This window comes from Columba livia, chromosome 6 (genome assembly GCF_036013475.1).
Source record: "Columba livia isolate bColLiv1 breed racing homer chromosome 6, bColLiv1.pat.W.v2, whole genome shotgun sequence".
Taxonomy (NCBI): domain Eukaryota; kingdom Metazoa; phylum Chordata; class Aves; order Columbiformes; family Columbidae; genus Columba; species Columba livia.
In genome coordinates, this window is record NC_088607.1 from 27,341,441 (window position 1) to 27,365,617 (window position 24,177).

Genomic DNA, 24,177 nt, shown 5'->3' on the forward strand with positions numbered 1-24,177 from the left:
GAGAGGCGTGTAGACAGAAGTTACTGGATGCAGATCTCCTAGGAATCCTATTTTGCTACCGGCTCTCTCCATGGAAACCCAGCCTCACCCACCTTGCATGCGGTCTCAGCCTCAGAAGACTGGGATAATTTCTCCGCAGGCTATACAATCACATTTTGGGTCCTAATTTTTAAATAAGTTTTTATCTTCATAAAGTAACATGAAAAGGGTAGACAGAGGTCTTCTTTTCCTGTTAGTTTTCAAATTGTTATTTTCAGCAAGAGAATGTGAAGAAAAAAAAAAAGTTCGGAAAACCACTAAAATACTATAACCATGATCATAGAAAATTCATAAAGAAATCAATAAAAATCAGGCAAATTAATTTCTCCCGGCAAAGCCAAGTGAACTTTTCCCATATGTTGAGTAGGAGAAGGATCCAACCCTCATTATCTGAAAGAAAGCAGTGACAAAATTTTCAAGTGAAATATGTGAAGAACTCATCCAAAACACACAAGATATGTTCAAGCAAACTAACTTAAAATGAGACATTTCACAATTGTACATTTTTTTCCCCCAGTATGATTCACTCAGCACAGCTGACTGAACAATTCTGTTGATGTGTGAGCTGAATAACCAGTTTGATTGTCCTGACGCTTTTGAATGAGATATGTAATTTTTTCGCATCACTCGCCCAGCTGTTCTTGTGAACACCATGTAGCTATTTGTATACTCCAGGATGAAAAATTACAACTCTGGGTTTTAAAGCTTATTAATAAACATGCACTGAAGGTGACAAGAACATTGAATCTATATAAAAACACTATTAAAAAAGCTAAATTATTATGTGCAAACCTTCAATTCCTCCTGAATTTTTTCCTCCTCTAATTTAGCAGCTTTCCGGTCTTCTATTTCTATTTTCCATTTTTCTGCCACTATTCTGGCTTTTTCTTGAGCCATAGCATCCCGGAATTTCTTTGTAATTTCAGCCTCCTTTTGTCTCCTTCAGAAAAGAATTTTAAAATAAAAATAATTTAAGACACTAATTATTTTTTTAAGTAAAGGATCCATACTTGCTCACTGATTGCAACAACTAATTAGCATAAGACCTCCTGTAAATACACATGGAAAGAATTAAAATGCCTTTAACAAGAGACCTACCACAAATCAGATTTGAGGAAACTATCCAGACAGCAGACATTTTCAATTTTTGATAAATGACTAATTAAAATAGCACCTTCTAATTTAGAGAGGTGCTTCTTGGATTTCTTTGAGTCATACCCTGTATTTTTCCTTCTCTGGCTGAAAAAATAGATTTCTCTGTCAGTCTAACAAAGCATGACTGGGAATTTATTGTCTTTCTAATACCAATGCAAATGTGTCTGCCCAGTTCTTAAACTAGATTGTTTATTAGTACTGACAACATAAAATGAACACAGAGCCCAGGTTGAAACTTTAAATCCCTGCTTAAATATGCAATCACTGAAAGCAAGAAGAAACTCAAATGAAAAGGAACAATCCAGAATAATCTGATTTTTCAACTGTCACTTCTCAGTGTTCCACTACAAAGGGAAGCGCGGGAGGCAGGTGGCCTACTTCCCAACAATATCAAGGATCAAAACACTTCTGAATCTCCCCCAAAGCTGGAAGAGGCCCTGCTGGAAACACCAGCATGGCACTTTGTATAATCAGTTTCTGACCCAATGGGATAAGAATTAATACAAGCAATGTGCAAATAAAACCAATTTCAAAATGGATTTTACATACCAAATCCCCATTGTGGGCGTACGTGTGTGATACAACAAATATTTCTAATTTAATAATCTCAAAACCAGATTGTTTCATTTTTATTTATTGACAAACTGGCATGGTTTTGGAAAATTCCCCCCAGGAAAAATGTTTGCTTCACTTTTTTTTTATTGAAAAAAGGTTTTTGCTTTTCAATAATCAATTAAAATATAATTACATTTTTCATGTGTTGAAAAATTGCCAAAATGAGTAAAAGCAAATGTTCATAAAACATACTTACCAGTTTTACCCACCATTACCTGCTGCCTTTCTACAAGGCCATGTCTCCCATTATGCCAAGTAGGCCCTGAATTCAGATTCTTAAATCCTCACCATAGTTCTTCCGCCTCCTTCTGTGCCTGCTGCCTGGCTCGCTCTGCTATCAGCTCCTCTGATATCTGTTCGTAGGGCTTGTCGCCTGGGGCTTCTCCCATCACCCAGACCCAGACCTCACCATCCTTCCCACGCAGCCACTGCACGTGTTTGCCATTACCTGCAACAGCCACCAAGAACAAACCGAAAATAGAAACACTGGCTCAAATTCTTCTGTCATTAGAGGTAGATAGATGGGAAATCTGCAATTAAGGAACATCAAGCTTGCAATTTACCATTCAAAATAAAATATTACTAAGAAGTTGAATAAAAACTTCAGATTTGATTAATCTACCGTGCTGGGGAAAAAATAGGGTTTGTACACTCCAGATTGCACTATCTTTAAAGACTCACTATCCTACTATAATAAGGGATTACTAATTCTGACATGCATTTACCAGAATTTAGGTATTATGATCCCTTTTTCATTGTTATATTTTCTTCCTTCAGTCAGCAAAGAATGAATGAAGAGAATGGAAAAAGAGATGGAGCGACAACAATAACCAGTGACGTTACATGACTAGCAATGCTTCAGCACACCAAGAATGTCAAGTGTTGAGCACGTAGAGATTTTATCAGAAGCCCTGCAAAAAAATAGCAGGAATTTTCTGCTCCCAGTGTGCGAAGGAGTTTCACAGATGCACGCTCAGAGTGCCCATCTCAACACTGCCAAGGCTTTGCTGCTCATGCAGGCAATTGAGAGGGATTAAGTTTCCGGTTCACTTTTCATGAAAAACACCATGTGAAAACCTATGGTTACTGTGTTGACATAGTGAGTTTAAAAACACCAAAGAAAACTGAGTGCTCTTTAGAAAATAGCCTACATTTGGTGAACTTTCATGTCCAAGAATCAACTATCGGAGTCTTGCCAACTACAAAGGGTTAAACCCTATCTGAAAACATTTCAATAGTCATATACACTACCTGACTTAGTAAGGTTTGGTCTCTTCTTTCTGCTTATGTGTACCTCTCATATATTTTACGCATTTTACAGGTTCATAATAATAAATTGGTAGAAACACCTCTTATGCATCCATTTTTATGTTCTATTTCACGTGCATTTGTTGAAATTGTTCTTCACAAAAGGAGATTCCACCGCAAAGACTGCTGTGAAGATGGACAATGGATTTATTTTAAAGAACGCAGACTACAAGGCCACAACGGCTTGGCAGTTCATCTCACTTGCTGACATGGACAGCCCACCACTTTCCGGGACAGTTTTTCTCAGATGTTCCCGTAAGTGTTAAAAGAAACCAGGTCCTATTTGAACAGCCAGTCTTTGCTTCCTCTCTTTCTACATCTTTCTCTACTAGCATCAGCTTAGCTACTCTCACCTTCAAGCACCTGTTGTTGTTCTGCAACAGGACAGTATCCATTTGACCAGATTAAATTCCCTAATGCACAGTTAATAAAGTGGTTTTGACATCCCAGACTGAGGAGAGAAAACTGCAGGAGCAAATGACGTGGGGCTGCTGACAGCAGGCAGTGCTGGTGCCAACCCACACTCCCAAGTGTTGACAATAGGAACCAAAGGCAACAAACATATCAGATCTCTCAATGAAAGCTAATATTCTATATCCAATTTGAAAATGTCATTTATATGAATTCCCAGTGTTGGCCTAATGGTACTGACTTTGGAGGGAAGGGGGGTGGAATTCAAGCTAACAATGTTTTCCTTCAATAACTCTCAAAAGCATTTGCCCTTTCACAGCCTATCAGATTATGTCTCAGTTTATAAATGTGAATGTATTTTATTGTAATTCCTATTCCGTGCATTTCAGTGTTTCTGTCAGCACAACATTTATGTCGTAGTTTTTTGGACACAGCATTTGAACACTCTCTGCCGAGAACTGACTGGCCACATTAATTTATTCAGAACAAGACAAGGTCTTTTTCACATCCAACCATGCTATCCAACTATTTCACTTCAAGAAATGTTGCCCATTCAAATCTTCCCTTAAACCTACAACCTCACAAAGTTGGACATGGGCTTTACTATGGAATCTGATAATAAAACTTGGTAGTTTCTTAGCATAGAATAACATGAAAAATTAGTGTGCAGGAAAAGAAATAAGCAGATCAGGGAGAAAAATCTGTCACTGTGAAAATTGAATTCCTGCCACACAAAAAGTCTTTGCAGACTGTAGAATCAAGTTCATAGTGGTCAGTGTCAGCTCTTCTAGGCTAATAGTACCGGACTTCCACTTTTAAATGGTAGAACCAACTGCAAGACCTGAGCTGAAAGTAAAGAAAATTATTTTCCTTAATATTTTTAGGAAACTATTAATAGTGTTGTCTGGTTTGCAAGCACACAATTACCAGAAATGACAGTTGATTATAATAATTCCTGCTTTAAGATGTCTCTCAAGTAATAAGGTATTTTGTTAACAAACTTTATTTCCAAATGAAATAGAAATATAAAAAAAAAAAAATAGAAAAATTCAAGTAAATCTAAAAGGAAGGGACAGGTTCTGACTAAACAAATTTGAAATCTAGATAAGAAAGAGGTAAGGGAACCTCATGTTTCCTGTTCAGAAGCAGGTCTGTGCCCAGTTACAAAGTTAATGTAGAGCTACAAAATAAAAATTAAATCTTTTGAGTCCAGTCTTGTGTCTTGACCACAAAAGTACTTTTCTTTTCCTGGACAGACTGTGGCAGTCTGCAAATAATTACCATTAGGAAACAGTGGACATCAAAATAAGCCTGGATTGAGAATAGAAATGAAGGTGTTTTAGAAAGAAACAGTGCTTTAGCAGGAAAATATACTGAATAATTTAGCAAGTTTTTTCCATGGGTGGGTTTGTCTAAAACAATTCTGTAGCACCATAAGATGGCAACATTCACTGTTGCAGTTATTTTCACCTGTGGCTCCTCCATGAATTCGTATCTCCCATGGAGTTTCCCTAAACCTACACCTATGCTGCTTTAAGACCAGTAACTTGGTTTCTGTATATTGCTCCTTCCTTGACACAAACGCAAAATCAGGGATACCAAATTTGCAGCACAATGGGATCACAGTGAAAACAGCCTTGGAGACCTACTGCCCAAACAAACAGCAACATGTGTTCGTACATATAAACACAATCAAAACCAATACCAAATCATGCTTTCTGTTTGTTTGTATTTCTGCAGTCAATTTTACAGCAACAAAGAAAGTATAAAACAATACCCTAGAGAGCAACAGTAAACTCAGGGCTCTCACCTATAAGAATTATTAGTCTCTACCAGCAGCACTACTACTAATCTCATACACATAGAGCACTGTAGTACAACCATGAGTAGTGCTGCATGGCCCCACAGTGCATCATCCTGGTGCAAGCAGGGCACCATCATTCCTGGGGCAGGCAGGCCATCATCCCTACCATGGCCAAACGCTGCTAGTAAACTTGAACACTGTCAGCCACCTTGGGAGAGAGAGAAAACAGCACTGAAAGGTGCAGGGGAGGGGAATCCTGACTGCCCACAAACCTCAAGCTAAATCAGGCTTCAACTCCCATCAGCTCAGATTTCCACACTGTGACTAAGGCTTAAAACAAATAGAGTTACACAAGAGAGAACTTGGCCTTACACTGCCCCTGCTAATGGGGACAGAGGAGCAGAAGCACCACAGATCTGGTTTTGGGGGTTTTGTTTTTTGGGGGGTTGGGTTATGCTGCGTTATGTCTGGGTTCATTTTCATGCACACTTCTAATTCAAAGCACTTCAAAAATAACAGTAATCAGATCGAACAGAATACTGCTGGACTCAGCTTCCTTCCTCCAAGCTCGCTTTTCTTTAACAGTTCCAGCACCCCCAACAATTCCACTTGTGATCTATCTCCAGTGTTCACAAGGGAGCTACTCCAAGGATCATTAGAGGCCTGACCGCATGTCAAGTCTCCCAGCTGGGCTGTCATTCAGCCCCAGCCTGTCTGCTTATCCAGCAAAATTACAGACAGTGCCAGAAACCAAGATTGCCTTTCCACCATAGCGAATATTACAGTGTAAATTGGGAGAATTAGGAGAGCACACATTTATAATCTCAGAGACATGGAATAGCATTTGAAGTCTACTTAAACTTTCTCAGAAGCATTGCCTATTTCCACGAACAGCCTTGTTTCTCTGAGATTGGGTTTCTCACCACAGTTCTTTATAACAGCGACTGACTCTCCCTCCTCACTCCCTGGAAAGCTTTGTAGTCACCCAAATAGCCTTTGACTGTGTCTTTAGAAAATATTTGTTTTCTCTCTCTGCACTAGAAAAAGACTCCTGAAACTTATTCTGCATTTGAAATATGCTGCATAAGCATTCACTGTTGACATCAAGACAGCTGATCAGCCTGATCTAATTTTGCCATTCAGAGAAACTGTAGCTTCCGGACTAGGGTTGAGGTTTTTGGTTGGTTGGTTGGTGTTTTTTGTTTGTTTGTTATGGTATTGTTTGATTGGTTTGGCGGCTTTTGGTTTTTGAGTTTAGAGATCTGGTATACTTTGGTCTAAACACAATGTGTTTTACAGGAGATTTTACCCTTGGCTTTATAAGCAAATTATGTTTATGGCTTCTGGTTTTGGCTGGGATAGAGTTAATTTTCTTCACAGGAGCTAGTATGGGGCTGTGTTTTGGATCTGTGCTGGAAACAGTGCTGATAACACAGGGATGTTCCCGTTACTGCTGAGCAGAGCTTGCACAGAGCCACGGCCTTTTCTGCTCCTGACCCCACCAGTGAGCGGGCTGGGGGTGCACAAGAGGCTGGGAGGGGACACAGCTGGGACAGCTGACCCCAATTGACCAAAGGGATATTCCACACCATATGACGTCAGGTTCTGCTTATAAAGCTGGGAAAAGAAGAAGGAATTGGGAGACATTCAGAGTCATGGTGTATGTCTTCCCAAATACCTTTACATGCGATGGAGCCCAGCTTTCCTGGAGATGGCTGAACACCTGCCTGTCCATGGGAAGTGGTGAATTAATGCCTCGGTTTGCTTTGCTTGCGTGCGCAGCTTTTACTTTACCTATTAAACTGTCTTTATCTCAACACACGTTTTCTTGCTTTTACTTTTCCGATTATCTCGCTCATCCCACCAGTGGGGAGTGAGCGAGTGGCTGCACGGTGCTTAGTTGCTGGCTGGAGTTAAACCGCAAAATAGAAACTTGATTTTTTATATTCTACAGCGTAGATAAGGTACCATTCATTAGCTGTAGGATGTGAGTTAGAAGCACATTGATTAGGATGAAAATGAAAACGATATTTAGGCTGTTCTCAGTTTCAGCTTACCCAGTACAAGTATATTATTTATATATACTTTTTTAATACAAACACACACATACACACACAATTTCACTTCTAAGGAGAAAACCTAGGAAATAGAGGTGAATGTTTCTGAGAGGCTGTTCAAAGGACAGAATGCACTTTTCCTTACATTAACCACCATAAATCCATTAAAATACATATAGAATCACTAGGTGGCAATGATGAAAGTAATGAAAATAACATAAACTCCACAATAGAAGACCTGCTATAATTCATTCTGTTGTCTGCCCTTGCCAATAGTCACAGGACCACAAACCCCTCTTCCAAGAATACATTCAGAAAAACCAGTCACTTCAAATTTTAAAACATTAAAATGGGGAAAAATTCTGAACTTCAAGTATCCCCCTCAATGTTTCAGTTTACAGCCCCTCCAATTTCAACACTGTGTTGTGTGCCTTTCTATTTAAAGGAGCATTTGCAGAGGGAGAAAGAATTTCAGCTGATTTACATGAATATATTAATAAGGGTTGTAGGATCTCAGCACTGCTGAAAAATCAGCCTTCATGGTTCTCCAGCTGCTTCCTGATCATATAACAAACTCAGTCTTCTGTTTATGGAATTACTGCCTGTTACCATGGAAATAATTATGCTGCAATATACCCCTGCAGGATCAAATAAAGTAAGAGTGACTGCAAGAGAGCAAACATTAAGGGAGGAAACAGTTACTCAGATGAGACTATGGTAAAGCAAAGATAACTGTACATAACAGTTAAAGGTCAGTGTGTTTGCATTATCACATGGTATGTATACATGCGATAGGTATACGTAGTTTTGCATAGTGTAAACCAAAAAAGACAAAACAAAACAGAACCAGAAATAAGGTGTCACTTCTGTGGTCTCTATCTAGTATGACCCAGATATTTTCTTGGCTCCCTGGCCAGGGCACGCTATTGCACGTAACAATTTTGTAATTTGCCCACTTTCAACTGGGAGATAACATTCATAACTCCTCCTTAAAGACATTGTTGTAGCTCCATATACAACCTAGAGGTAGTCTCTTTTCTGTCCGTTTTAATGACCCTTTCACTGTAAACAGTATAAAATGCAGGTACCTATCAGATCAAAGATTGAAGGTTGTAAAATCATTCACATCAGTATCATTCCTTTGATTTTTTTTTTTAATTAAAAAATAAAGTCAGGAACACAAAACTATAATTTCTGATTCCTGATCCAAATTGTCTCTTTATAAGAGTAAAAGCTACCCACAGGGTTTGGTTTCTCAGACAGAGCTATCACAAAGCATCTAGGTTTTCCCACCACTGCAGAATAAACAAAAACAAGTCTGCACGGCTACTTCAGGGTCTGCTGGAAATTCACAGCAGGACAAGGCTTCTGTCACAGAATGAACACAGAACTCTGGATCACTTTCTGCACCAGACTCCCCTACTTAAATTCAACGTGGCAGGTTTGCACTGACTCCTTTAATCAGGCATAGAGGACCACAAAAGCAGGGAGACCTACATGACTACAGTGTGATTTTCTAGCACCAGAGCACACAAGTGGACTTGAAGGTTATTAAGCCACAACCAGTACCTGGCTAAATTCACTGCTGCCCTGAACACGTTGCATTTTCTAGTGTCTTCCAAATCCAGCTATCAAAACCTGGTGCCTCTGTCCTTGAATGTTTTATTCATTTATGCTAAAAACTGGCAAAATCAGCAAGGAGATATTGAATTAACTTGGGTGAATCCCAATCTCTCCTCAGCTGCAGCACTGCTGTCTTTCCATATCAAGTATTCATGAGCTTGCAGACAGTCACAGCCTCAGATCACTACCAGAGCACTGGTACATACAGCAAAGCCTCTCACACAGATGCATCCAGCCAGGCTGAGGAACGTAAGGCCACAGAGAAACACAGGGAGGCTCTCCATGCCAGCAGCTCAATTAACCCAGCAGCCCCTCTCAGAAAGCAGCCGATGCCAGATGCTTCAGACAACACCAGTGCTGAGGATCACACACGTGCAAGAGAACCCTCCAGTGCGACAAGGCCCAGGTAGCCAGTGACATCCTGCTGAGACTTTTCTGCAAAACAGAGAAGTCAGTTGCAGGGCTGGATATAAGGCTAAAAAGCACAGACTTACAGCTGATCCTAGGAGGGCAGAGAAGTCCTTCCGGATTTGTTCCATCTAGTACGTATTTAGGTCATGTGGTGGCTGGGGGTCTCTTTCTAGCCCCAGGTTCAGAGAAGCAAATGGATACTTTAGAAGTCGCTGTTGAACGGTACCTCAGTACACAGCCACATTGAGCATGAATTCTGGCCCCAAGGTATGCCGTACTAACAAAACTGCAGCATATCACAAGCTGCTATGCACATTGTGAATGTTCCATTAAAACTTTTCCAATAACTTCAAGATTAGTTGGCTCAGTTCCCTAAGAGAAATTATTCTAATGTTCTCACTAGTGTTCTCCAGTTACTTTTTCAGTTGTATCCAGATTGGAACAAAAGGACAGTGCTCTGTGGAATTCAAGATGACACAGAGCCCGATTTTTCAGAAATATTTAAGTCTGATGTCTCTGGTTAGACTCATATTAAGTCAAGAAAGAGACAATGAATACTACCAGAAGTGTATCTCTGCAGGAGATAAAATCTTACCTATGCATTACCAGAGTGCATGGAGGCCTTAGTATAACTGAAGAATACACTTCTGAGTTCAAAAACACAGAAAAAAAGGCACCACATGTACACACGCTTATCCTTCATACACACACTAAAACACACGCCCACTCACTGGCCTTCACACACGACAGTGATATATCCTCCAACCATCCACTTGTGATATTTGAAATACTCGCTTCCAAACAGCTTCATGTATTCTCTAATGATTTTCCAACAAAAATACTATTTCGATAAGAAATTCTTTTCTAGCCATGCTGTGATAAGCCTACCTAATTTTCTCCCAGCTGCTCTTGCTAAGGATAGGTAAATAGGAGTGTTTACAAACAGCTCCTCTCTGAACATCATGAGCTGCAGTTCACAATTAATGTCAGGATAAGCAGCGGCAGACCAGCATTGCCTCCTCTCTCTCCCCCATGGCCATCCTTCAGCTACCTCAAGCTCAACAGTGTTTGAGATGTCATTTTAGGTATGCTGACAGCCCCGGATACTGCATCAGTGTCAAAATCCCAATTGGCAGGGTCCTTCACTTACTCCCAACTCAGCTATACTGGTTAAAGGGCTCCTGCCTAATCAAATAAATATGTTGCTTTGCAAATTGCAAAGCTGCCTGTTGGTTAATTTTCAGCAAATCCCAAAGGGAACTTGAAATTTTGAGGAGACTTCCCATAGTGATTATAACACAGTAAGAAAAGGCAACCTGTTTTATTATAATGAAAATGTGTTTGTGAAAGTTCTGCCCAGGAGTAATTTGTAAATGAACTGGAGACAGACCTCCAAGAATTCAACTGAATTGTGAAGCTATTTCCAGTACAAGCCAGAAATCATGCTTTAATTAAAGCTACAAATACTTTTTTTTACCTTGAATAAGTTCACTAAACACTGCAGTTTTGGCAAGACCCAAATAATACAAATTCTATTAATATCTTTAGGCAAAACACAAACGTAGGCTAGGTACAAATAGCTAAACCATGGGAACAGTTTATTCAGTTTCTTCTAAAGGAAATATTTAATTCTGAAGTGATGCTTATATGCGGCTCCTTTTTAGACATATATCTGTGTTTTTAAAAAAGAAAGGAAATTAAAACTGTTGAATAACCTAAAAACATTTCATTCACCCCTGAAGTGAAAGAATTTCATTAACATTTGTTCTGATACAAATTTCAGTTTTAACCTTTCCTCAAGACACATGAAACCAAACAGTCCCAATGGAAAAGAAGGAACATTTTAACATGTACTAAAGGTGACTAATATTGTTTTCTTTAGAAATTAAGAATAAGACTAATTACACAGACTGTTACACTATTTCACTCTCAACAACTTACATCTTATTTCATGGTTTGGACATGGTCTTGTTTTTAAGAAGCAAATTTCATAGTACTCAATAGGATGTTTACGGACAATCTGCATTTAGTGGCGCTTCTACAAAAATCACTGTAGATTTGGGGCCTTTGCTAGTTAGTTTCCAAGCAATGAAGAAATGATGACACCGATGAGCATTCCCTAAACCCACTGATGATTTTTAGCACAAGGACAATCTGATCTGCGTATACCACTTTTTTCCTCCCCAACTCTGAACTTGTGATTTCTGTAATACAACATATCCAAACCTTGCACAAGAACTCTTCATCCCCAGGTCACTGTGTAAAACCTAAACTGCGTTCACAATCATTCCTCTGTTTCAAAAAATCCACCCCTCTTGCTATGTGGCTAGGTTCGCACGTACCACTGCTGGTAAGATATTGAATTGACAGAGAATTGTACCAATTGAGGTATAAGACTCCGATCAAGCCCAAGAACTTTTTGGAGCAATTTTATTTACAGAAGTACCCACTGTCATTAATTCCTTTTGTTCTATCCCACGATATGCCATCCCACAGAGGTGGGGCAAAGTTTTCATATGTAGCTATTCAAACTAGGAAGAAAATAGATGTCAAAAGGCAGTCCTATAAATGTAATTATTATCAAAATAGTAACATTATTTTATGAAAATACTACGTCATATTCACAAAAAAACATATACATTTTTCTTTCAAGTAGAAAATTTCAGAAACCCGGCACAACGTTAGAGATATTAAAGTCTCACCTCTATTTCCTACTGTACGTCAGGCTACAAAGATCTCTATAAAGCCAGAGTAATTCTTGGCTTCAACAAAATACCACAAATATAAAGTCCCTGTCATGCAATAGAGAGCCAAAACCAAAACCTTGCAGATGGAACTGCTCAAATCCCTCAGTTTCACAGCAATGAAGGGCATGTAACAGTAGCTCTAAATTTCCTGGTAGACACTAATTTTAAACAGGAATAAAAATATTCCATATTCTGTGATGTGTAGCAGGGGGAGAATGTTGAGAAAAATCACCAAAATATACATGGAAACTGAAAACTAAGTAGCTTCAAGGTCCAGAAAATGTTGATGCTGAAGCTTTGGGAGGGGGAGACGGGGGAAATCACATAGTTTAAGAAGGGATTATTACCATATTCTACCATTGTAACTTCCTCTAGTGTCATTTCATCAAGGCCTTTGCTTCAAGTGAGTCTTGGAAACTAGTTTTGCTATGAAGCATTTCTTTAAGAACATTCTTTGAATCATCTAACAGGCACTTCTTAGTGTTGAGAGGATCTAAATATTTTTAAGAAGTTTGACAACTGAATCCAACAGTCTGAGTTGAGGTGCTCCAAGCAAAGCTTTCTTCCATGGGTGTGCTGAGAAGAGCAACACTTCAAACACTGACTGCAGAGTCACATAGGTATAATAGCACTCTCTCAAAATCAGCCACCCAAAATTATTAGAAATTTTGAATATTCAGATTTAAAGATAGGATGTGATCTTTAGGATTTCAAGGGGAAAGGGGTGTTTGATGTATCACTGTGACATTTCCTTGTTGAGTGAGGAATCACTGCAATTACATTTCCCAGATTAAAATATTTCCTATCTTGCATCAGCCTAACTTCATCCTGTGAATAGGGAAAGAGTTGGAAGCCACTTGTTCAGAGAGGAAAGCAAGGAAATAAGTATTTCTGTTTATTTCAAACCACTTGGACCCAAGACCAGACATGTGGAAATGAAAACTCAACAGCACAGGCCATACTGCCTTTTGCCTGACTGAAGGGCAAAGATGGGGATGGTAGGTGAAGAAAAGAGCCTTAGGAATGAAGGGGAAACTTGGTCATGGTACATCCAGTACCACTGAGAGAGCAGGAACAGTGACTCCCGACTGAAAGAGACACTTCAAAATTATTCCACTTACTCTCACACTAAACCATTCCCCTGGAGAAAGAACCAGCCATGAGAGACAAGGAGCAGGAACATGCTACTTTTGCTGCCCCAGCCCAGGGGGACAACTGGCACTCTTCCTTGTAATCTGCATGCTGCATCACAGCCAGTTCCATGCCCACCATTCCCAGCTCTTAAATATCCAAATCTTACTCTGTTTGCGCCTCGCTGTCTTTCTCAGTATGGCCTCCTCCACTCGTGTTTTTTCTTCCCTCTCCTTCCAGCGCCTCAGCTGCTCTTCTCTCATTTTGTAAAACAAGATCTGCTTTTGCTCTTCGTTCAGCTCTGCCAGGAGCTCAGGGTCAATATACATATCACGCAAAATTTGCTGCAACATGGTGACTCAAAAAAAACCAAACTCCAACACCTGCTTCCAATTATACTCACTACAGTGAGAAAACCCCACGGATGGCACTCCGGAAAGCAACTTGCAAAGGGGCTCTCCCACGCCTGCCTGCCCAGGAGAGGTTTGATTCTTGCTCTCTTCGTGCAGGCATATTCCACTCGTCTCTTACAGGGATGGAGTTCTCTGCTTATCTCATCCTCCAAAGGTGAGGGCAGGTGTCAAGTGAAAAGGGGGAGGTACAGACAAGCATAAGGAAAAAAAAAAAAAAAAAAAAAAATGAAAAGGCCAGGAAATAAAACAGTCACTTCGGTGCTCCTGATTGCAAGCTGGTAAAAATACAGAATTCTTGATGGAACACTTCAGCTTTGCTCCCTTGAGCAGAAGGAAATTCAATGTAGAGAAAGTTTCAGACTTTCAGCTCAAGTGGTTCCCTTGAGCAGCAACACACTGCCAAGGGTGTAAGCACGGCCCAGGGGTTCGAAATGATGTCATGGTTAAAGGTATCACCTACACCAACAATATCCATGTCACTTTGGGAACTGATCTCTTCTGATAAGGGAGGAGGAACAAGTTTGCATATTATTTCCCAGTCTAGCCTGTCAACTAAGCTCAACAGGATAGGTCATATTAGAGGCCCTATTTACCTGCTGTTGACAAATATTGTCATGCAGCAAACTGATTAAAATATCTTTAAGATTAAAAGCAGATGTAACAAAACCCACAAGAATCTTGTTATCACTTTATAAATAGTAAATTAATATTAATTAAACAAGAGCAAGTTCTCAGCAGTTCATGCAGCCTATGCAAGTCCTGCTGTTAACTCATTTTCCACTTTGTGACTGGAGAAAGTTACAATGTTGCTCTCTAAGCAAACTGCAGCTTTTCACTATTTAACAGAGTTTTACCAAAAGCAGAAAAATAATATTATTTCAGCACAAGGGCCAGCAGCCACATAATTATGTAAAAAAAAAAAGAAACCCACAACACACCAAGAACCAAACAGCAAGCCCTCTGGATTCCAGAGCTTTCACTGAACAAGGGCCCAGCTCCTCCACGGAACAGTGGCACTTTGAGGGAAGGGGACCACCTTCTGAGAAGAGCCAAGATGTGGCCACCCGGAGTCATAACAAAACACAGATCACGTTTGCAGGATGAACCGCATCCCACTGCAGGACATTTACACAAGAATGAAGAGCAAAAGCAGATCTGTATTTCCTCGCAAGAAACCTGCTTTATAGATGAGTATCTGTCAAACTCTCACAGGACTTCCATGATCCTCATACTCAAAAACTTTTAGTGTTAATGCATCTATTCATGGAACACTCTTGAAGTAAGCAAAATACTATAATCTTCATTTAGGCAGGAAATACACCTGATCTAAATCAAAATTCCAGAGAGGACACTACATCACCTAGAAGTATGAATCCAAAGATTGTACTTGAATGAAGCCTTCAGCTGAAACAGGATTTCAGAATCCATCATCTTTGGGCTTTAAAGAGTTCAGTTCACATGCACTCTGCTCTGCAGTTCAGGATCTCTCTTATGTACAAATTTCATCTCCTAAAATAAAATGCTTAAATTTTTTAAGAAATAGAGCTCAACAAGAAAAAAAACCTAGGGTAAGACAGACTTTTACTGCTTCTTTCTTCTATTTTACTTGTTCAGGTGCAGAAGCAGGAGAGTCTGAGGAGTCTGGCCTTTGTTTCTTTGCTTGCATTCAATTCTATTAGAGCTGTGGTTCCACGTTTTGGCACTAATTGAAAAAGACTCGCCTTTGCAAAGGCTTCAGGGCAAGCAGTTTTGCTGTTCTATTCATTTGTCATCTTTCTTACTTTATTTTACTTGACTTCACAGAGCAGAAATAAAACCCTGATCAGAAGCTATCACAGTGCAAAGAACAAACTCTTCATCAGGGATTATGTGCATTTAAGCATGACAAGAACCACCATTTCTGAAGTGCATTTAGCTGCAGAAGTAGCCTAGGCTGGAGATACAAGATACAAGACAGCAAAACAACAAATTTCCAGGCAACTACTGGTAATGTTCAATGAGCAATCATGCAACAAAAATAGCAAGAGCAAGGAGATGAGATGAAATGAACGCTTCATGAACAACCTATTGCCTGAAGATTATTCACCAAAAATATCTGAGAATGGTAATCAAATGATCAATTAATTTGTGTGAGATTTTTTTCTTCCTTTCCCTTACTAATTAGCATTTGATTTAATAACAATTTGGGAAGGGAGTGAATGGAAGGAGAGAGATGGTTACTTAGTTGCAGATCTCAAAGACGCATAGAACTTCAGTCATATAACTAAATATCAGGCGTGCTTGAGAAACTGTCTGATATTCCACTTGTTAGAAAAGACATTCCAACGATACAAGCTTTGGATATTTTGGGCTAATGAGGTATTCAACCAAAACTAGGCCTAGCCTGTTGGCTTCATCAGGAGCTAAAGCTTCTCCATCAGGAGCTGGCAACACCCAACCCACCTATGCTGAGCACTTTGCAGGACATGAAAGCATTTGACAGCAGGTTCACCTTCCATATACCCCCATCAGTATAGAAGTGCTAAGGAGCAACATATAGCTCATACAATGAAGTGTTGTCACTAAACATTGCAGCACCTCAAATCTTTTCTGCATGTGACACAAATCCTTTCAGACTCACGTTTCTCCTGTCTGAAGAAGTACTTGTGAAGAACTATTAGAAAACAATTAAATCACCTCTCTGATACAGGCAGAATAACCCCAAACATGCACTGCAAGGGGAAGATGGACTAAGAGAAACTAAACACCCAATTCCTCGGTGATGGATGATCTCCAGAATTAACAGGTAAAAATTAACAGATTCTGATACAAGAGACGTCTGAACTAAGAATTCAAAGGAAACACTTGCAGCTATAGTTAAAGACAAGAGGTCACAGATTTTGTTGCATAACTGAGAAGAGAATTTCCAATTCTAAACATATCCTGTTAGAGGGAGAGGAAGCATCAGTCTACAAGAAAACTATTTTTCTTTTCATTGAAGACACAGTCCTGTTAAAGAGATAAGCAGGCTGCCTCTCTCTGGGTTATCCCAGTGAACCTGTTCTCTGTATATGAAATGTTTCCAGCACTATCCTATGCAAATCCAAGACTGTATTTTTAACCCAGTAGACACTGATTCTCATCACAGTTCACCTTTCCATAAATATTCCAAATGAACAGTCTGAATTATGATGAAGAAGTTATCATGAACCCTCCTAAACTTATCAGCAAATTTGGAGAAAAATCTATGAGGTCCAAAACTCAAAAGGCAAAGAAAAGCTTAACCTACGTTAAAAAGTCTTGCTACTTCAAGGATTAGCTCATATTTTGTAAGGGACGAGTTTTACAGTTCCAGCCAACCCAGAATTAGAAAGCTGAGAAACAGGAGATAACTCGGACAAAACACAAAAAAACCCTCTCTAATGCAAAATAAAAATTCACTGTCTTCCTTTCCCAGACCTGATTAAGATATGGATGAATTAATGACTCAGAAGAGCAGGGAAATGTGAAGTAAGTGATTGTGGCCATTCATCATCTTTCCAGCCTTTCTGGGAAGTGTTTTCAATAGTTTAGAAGGACAATGACCCCTCCATTTCTCTTCCACCTTGGTTACCCCAGCTCAACAGTCCAAACTAAGCCAAAATCATCACAGAAAAACACCTCAGCAGCCTATACACAAAATTACCTTATGATAACTGCCACACAACTTGATGCTTTAATTAGTATCAGTCTCTGCAAGGAGCTCAGAGCTGTTTAAAATTTAAATCTGCGATTTCCTTAAATCTTCAACAGCATCTTCTGGAACTAGACACACTCTGCCCCATCTCTGGTATGGCATCTTCCTGGCTAAGCAGTCCTCAGCAGTGCCGCTAGAATCCACCTGCAGGGGAAGGAGGAGGGAGGGAGAGGAAAAGGCACAGAAAAATATTTTCATTGCATTTCATTCTTAAGAAAAAGGGAAGTGCTTAACCAGCCAAGCCTTGCAAATCTTCTCATCCATTTTCCCCTGAGCATGTGCATCCTCCACTCCCTGAACTGAATAGCTCACTGGCAATGCTGATAAATGCTGAGCCAGTAGAACAGCATTTTCATTTGGATTTTACAACACACCCATATAACCTACTTTAGTCATGTAATTTACATAAAAGTATTCTGCTACAACCTACAAGGAAAGAGAGGCAGGTAATGTACCTCTCTCCATAAAGGAAGGAATACTATTAAGAAAGAAACAGTAAACAGAAAATGTGGCAATCATATGTTTTCCAGACTCTGTAGCCTTAACTAATTTTCCTGCTTGTGTCTTTTTTAATATTTTTCATTTTTTAAAATGAACCAGTGTACAGTATCTGAATTTTTCAAGTCCTGCTGTGTCAGCATCAAAAGGAGAACAGCAGAATCTAGAAGTGAATGGTGCAGAAGGGAGACAGCAATAGGAAAGGGGAAAAGTTAAATTAACCTTTTTTTGAGGCCATCTAAACCCTATAAATGTGTCACTAGAAAAGCAAATACACTAACTAGGGCACTCACACAACAAACCAGTCTTGTGTCTGGTTTGCATATTGTTGTCAACTAAAAACTAAAAAAAACCTCAAACAATTGAGAACCATTCCCTCCCCCCCTTCTCTATCACAGATGGATGCAACAAAACTTGCCTGCTTTTCCTCCATTTCCATAGTTAAGTCTGTAGCTCCCTCTAAGGGCTAAAAGCTCCTCAGCAGCATGATCTGCAGCTGAACCAGAACTATAATTTCCCTGAAGCTCCAACTCCATTACAAGGCATCACATAGAGCAAGAACGAGGGTATGTTTTTCCAGACCTTCCTTATCCATACATGGCTAGTGTCCATAAATCAAATTATGAAGTGTTTTGGAGCATGGACTGATTTGCCTGTTTGTCATCTTCTCTACACTGGTTCAAGACTGATATTTGACTGATATTTCTACAAGGTGCTGCTATCATAATAACAATCAAAAAACAACAACAACAACAACAACACAACGAACAAAACAAAAAAAAAAAACAAACACAACAAAAAAACCACACACCACACTAAACCACACACACCTTGAGGTCTGTAGAACAAAACAGCAATGATGTGGACTAAAACATCATCTAAAAGAAATTAATTGCAGCAGAAGATCTACAAACCAATTAGTGAGAAAAAATGTCTTATCATACTGGCAGTCACATAGCTGTAAGTAAGGTAATACTAACTTGGGATTTTAATGGTGCAATGATTATTTATAGTAGCAGGAGTCTCATCAGATAGCTTCTCTCTGCACCCCCCCACAAATTCAAATCTGTTACTCAGCCCCCTACAGAATTTAGGCAATCCCAAACACAGAGAGCCCTGATGATCGGGAAAGAAAAGGTTTGGGAACTAATCCAGATAAAGTAGTATTTGAAGTCCAGGGCTGCAGACAACAGAGTGATCTGTCATCACGCCACTCTCCCAAGGTTGATTCTGTACTCTGCAACACTACTTGCCCTGCAGAAGAAGTCACATCAGTAATTATTTTTGCCTGGTGGTGTGGCAATCCTACCCAGAAAGATTACTTTAGGTCTATCCCTTTGTGCTACAGCTGTTGTACACACGTTACATTGGAGCCTGTAATGTGTTCATGGTTCAGCACAATTTAGCAGAGATTAGGAAAGCTGGGTAGAAAGGGCAGCACTCCAATTTTTCTTCAAGTTGATAGCAGATATTTGAAATTCTGACCTACACTACAAAGGTCTTTGGTTATTACAATTTTGTCAACTTGCGGTTTAGACTTGTTTTAATTTTAATACCTCTATAGTAATAGACATGGATGGAACCCAAACTAGAATCACAGAATGTTAGGAATTGGAAGACACCTCAAAAGATCATCTAGTCCAATCCCCCTGCTGGAGCAGGAATGCCTAGGTGAGGTCGCACAGGAACATGTCCAGGTGGGTTTTGAATGTCTCCAGAGAAGGAGATTCTACAACCCCCATGGGCAGCCTGTTCCTCTGTTACCCTCACTGAGAAGTTTCTTCTCAAATTTAAGTGGAACCTCTTGTGTTCCAGTTGGAACCCATTACCCCTTGTCCTACCATTGCTTGTCACCGAGAAGAGCCTGCCTCCATCCTCGTGTCACTCACCCCTTATATATTTGTAGACATCAATAAGGTCACCCCTCAGTCTCCTCTTCTCCAAACTAAAGAGCCCCAGCTCCCTCAGCCTTTCCTCATAAGGGAGATGCTCCACTCCCTTAATCATCTTTGGTGCCCTGCGCTGGACTCTCTCCAGCAGTTCCCTGTCCTTCTGGAACTGAGGGGCCCACAATATTCCAGATGTGGTCTCGCCAGGGCAGAATAGAGGGGAAGGAGAACCTCTCTTGACCTACTGACCCCCCCCCCCTTCTAATACACTCCATGCCTTGAGATGGCACCATTGGCCTTCTTGGCCACAAGGGCACAGTGCTGGCTCATGGTCATCCTGCTGTCCACCAGGACCCCCAGGTCCTTTTCCCCTATGCTGCTCTCTAATAGGTCATTCCCCAACTTATACTGGAACCTGGGGTTGTTCCTGCCCAGATGCAAGACTCTACACTTCTCCTTGTTGTATTTCATTAATTTTTTTCCCACCCAACTCTCCAGCTTACCAAGATCCCGCTGGATGGCAGCACAGCCTTCTAGTGTGACAGCCACTCCTCCCAGCTTGGTGTCATCAGCAAACTTGCTGATAGTACACTCTATTCCCTTGTCCAAATCATTGATGAATCTATTGAATAATGCAGGCCCCAGTACTGACCCCTGAGGCACTCCACTAGATACTGGCCTCCTACTAGACTCCGCCCCATTAACCACGACTCTCTGGCTTCTTTCCTTCAGCCAGTTCGCAGTCCACCTCACTACTCGGTCATCCAGAGCCCACTCCCTCAGTTTAGCTGTAAGGATGCTGTGGGAGACTCTGTTAAATGCTTTACTGAAGTCAAGGTAGACCACATCCACCGCTCTGCCATCATCTATCCACCTCATTATGTCCTCATAAAAATCAATGAGGTTGGTAAAGCATGACTTCCCCTTGGTGAAGCCATGTTGACTGCCCCTGATGACCCTCTTATCCCTGATATGCCTTGAGATGGCACCAAGGATAAGTTGTTCCATCACTTTCCCAGGGATGGAGGTGAGGCTGACCGGTCTATAGTTACCTGGGTCCTCCTTCTTGCCATTTTTGAAGACTGGAGTGACATTTGCTTTCCCCCAGTCCTCAGGCACCTCTCCTGTTACCCACGACTTGGCAAAGATGATGGAGAGCAGTCCAGCAATGACCTCAGCCAGCTCTCTCAGCACCTGCAGGTGCATCCCATCCAGACTCATGGATTTATGGATGTCCAGATTGCCTAATTGCTCCCTAACCCAGGCCTCATCAACTGAGGCAGACTCTTCCATTTTCCTGACTTCCTCTGGGGCCTCAGCGGTACGAGGCTCCTCAGGACAGTCTCCAGCATAGTAGACAGAGACAAAGAAGGCATTTGGTAAATCTGCCTTCTCTGTATCTTCCATCACCAAGGAACCCACCTTGTTCATCAGTGGGCCTACATTGCCTCTGGTGTTAGTTTTATCTGCCATGTGTTGCAAAAAGCTCTTTCTGTTGTCCTTGACCTCTCTCGCCAGGTTTAATTCTAAGGCCTTAGCTTTCCCAGTTGCCTCCCTACACCCTCTGACAACAGCCCTATATTCTCCCCAAGTGGCCAGCCCCTCCTTCCATGATCTATAAACTCTCCTCTTCCACTTGAGCATACCCAGCAGTTCCCTGTTTAACCACACAGGTCTCCTGGTTCCCTTCCTTGACTTCCTACATGTCAGGATGCTCTGATCTTGTGCCTGGTAGAAAGAGTCCCTGAACACTAATCAACTACCTTGGGCCCCTTTACTTTCAAGCAGCCTTGCCCATGGCATTTCCCCTAGCTGTTGCCTGAAAAGGCCAAAGTTTGCCCTGCTGAAGTCCAGGGTTGCAATTCTGCTTGCTATCCTGTTCCTGCCATACGAGATCCTGAACTCCACCATCTCACGGCCACAGCAACCGAGGCAGCCCTCAACCCTTACCGCTTCAACCAGACCCTCCTTGTTAGTGAGAGTCATAACATTACATACTTGATGTTTACTGCTATTAACATACTCACAATAGCAAGATACAAAGAGCTGGCAAGTCCCATCATAATTTTTCAAATGGAGAATGAAACATCCACCATTAAAATAACAGAGAGTGAAAGCTAGTAAAGTAAACCAAACAGAAAAAAAAAAGTCGGGGTTACTTGAGAGAGCTCATCTGAGAAAACACAGTACACAGGCTTGCAAGAAACAACTAGTGTCCCATAAGCCAAGCGCTGTAGAGAGACAATTTGCAGGGGGGGAGCAGAAAAAAGGCAGCTAAGTACTCACACGCTGCAGTTAACTCAAATAAAGCTCTCACACTCCACCATCCTCTCATTCCGAGTATGCTGTCCAGTTCAGTTGGTGTATTTCTTATTTACAAAACACTAATCAAGCTCTTCAGGTCCCACCCTCAGCTAGGAATGGGGTGCACTTGGTTGGCAGGGAAGAGACTCTACTTAGAAAGCAATTAGAGCTCACAAGGTGCCTGTAGGGATCTGGCCTCCACACAGATTTAAAGGCCCCACTGACAACAGTCTCCAAGGAATTTCTTAGTTCAAAAAGATATGCAGAATGCACCGTCCCCTGCTCTCCTATTTACACTTCCTTGCTCATGTCAGATCCTTATTTTACACCTCCGTGTATCACACTCAGCATGTGCTTGAGCTGCGCACTGCAGTTCAGCTTTATGCTGTTTAAGTACAAAATGCACCAGTCCATCTGTTTCTCAGCAGAAGTCTCCAGAGCAGAGGGAGGCCATTCATGACTCTGCAAAGAAAAACTGGTTGCCTTTCATCTCCTGAGTGACAGGTTTTTCTTAAGATTCTATACACCTTTCCTTTTATTGATTTACCTCTATCTGATCTTTATAACAAACTGTTAACCTAGAATGAAACTGCAAGTACAGACAGCTACCTAAAGAACACTGGTATAGTCTGTTCTTCTCCCCCTGCCCCTCAGCACACACTTTTCCAAGACCCAGCTGTCTGCATAACGACAGAATACATATCTTTAAGCAGGAATTGAATATTCTTTTTTATATTAATCATTTGCTTTGTGTATCTGCAAAGCCCAAGGGACCTTTGGATTCCGTGACCTAATTGCTACATGAAATTACTACAGCATTTGGTACATTTTCAATGAAATTCATTACAATAAGCTACCCAAGAGATATCACATTTTGAATTATGTGAGTTTCTTCTCTCAGATATATATAACTTATGAAGATGCTCAGTAAGTTTACCTTTTTCCATCTGACTGTAAGTGCATGAAAATGTATCATGTGAGAGCTAATTTTCTTTAATATACTCCCCAGCACAATTTAGCTGCATTAGGTATAATGCAGCAGTCACATCATATCAACTTCACATCATATTAGACACTGCATTATGGCAGCTAAATTGATTACTTGTGTAATTGAAGGCCACCGATAGGAAAATTTTTAATCATTTAAATGACTCAGCTTTATATATAAAATGTCTTGCTTTAATGGCATCACGCAAGTGATTTTCTTTCAGGGCATAGCATGTTGGCCATTTAAGTAATTTCTTATTCTTCTCATCTTTGTTGGCAATAAAATCCTACAGTTTTACAAAAGGCAGAGCACATTCTGCATTAAGACTATATAGGATTACTTTTGACCATTAGACTTTTGTTTGAAAGATGTGATCAACAATCCAGCTAGACAAAGCTAGTTGCTTTTTTGAATTGCATCAACAATCTTTTGATGATTTCTGTTTTGGGTTTTGTTTCTGGTGGGGGGTTTTTGTGGTTTAGCACTTCACTCACCATAAGACAACATACTTTTCTTTGTTTTCAAGGGTCAGGTAGAAAAACCCACAAATAATTTGGCATCATATTGTTTTTTAAAGCCCTTTAATTTTCAGCTTCACTTGCTGTCCATCTCCTAAGTGAGCAAAACCTCTGCTGCAGAAGGCCTCTAGCTTTCTGCTGCAGATCGTATTCAGAACTTTCCATGTCTTGACATTGAGGTGCTGTTCAAAAGGTTTAAAAAGCGATACCTAAAGTATTCTGAAAATCCTTCCTTTTAAATTCATAGCCTTTTTAAGACTTTCTCCACTCCTGTCACATATTGTGGGACAAAGAATAGCTCAGGACATTGTTGACACTTACTTGATTTTTCTTCTTTTTACGCTAATCATCTTCACAGCTTCAAGCCACAAAACCTGGATTAAGCCCGCTGACTCATTTTCACAATACAAGCCTTAGCAGCTTTGGCATTCATGTGTGTGCTCCATTCACCTGACAGAAAATACAATCTTCAGAGCTATTTGCAAAATCATGACAGATCCAAGTTTCACAATATGGATGTTCCCCTATCAATCCTTTATGGTGGACTTATG

The 24,177-nt window shown here is 40.5% G+C and overlaps 1 protein-coding gene across 11 annotated transcripts in view; it reads right to left on the reverse strand.

The window, feature by feature from the left end:
- The window catches only part of SH2D4B (SH2 domain containing 4B), a 126,239-nt gene that overhangs the window by 57,807 nt on the left and 44,255 nt on the right, over positions 1-24,177 (reverse strand). For 3 of the 11 annotated variants that reach the window (XM_065067667.1, XM_065067663.1, XM_065067662.1), the window contains 3 exons: positions 17,379-17,573; positions 2,098-2,257; positions 832-979 (listed from right to left, as the gene is read on the reverse strand). In XM_065067667.1, coding sequence (XP_064923739.1) covers positions 832-979; positions 2,098-2,198 — 249 coding nt within the window. In that variant the 5' untranslated portion in view covers positions 2,199-2,257; positions 17,379-17,573. The other 8 variants (XM_065067668.1, XM_065067665.1, XM_065067664.1 and 5 more) reach the window with 4 other exon arrangements.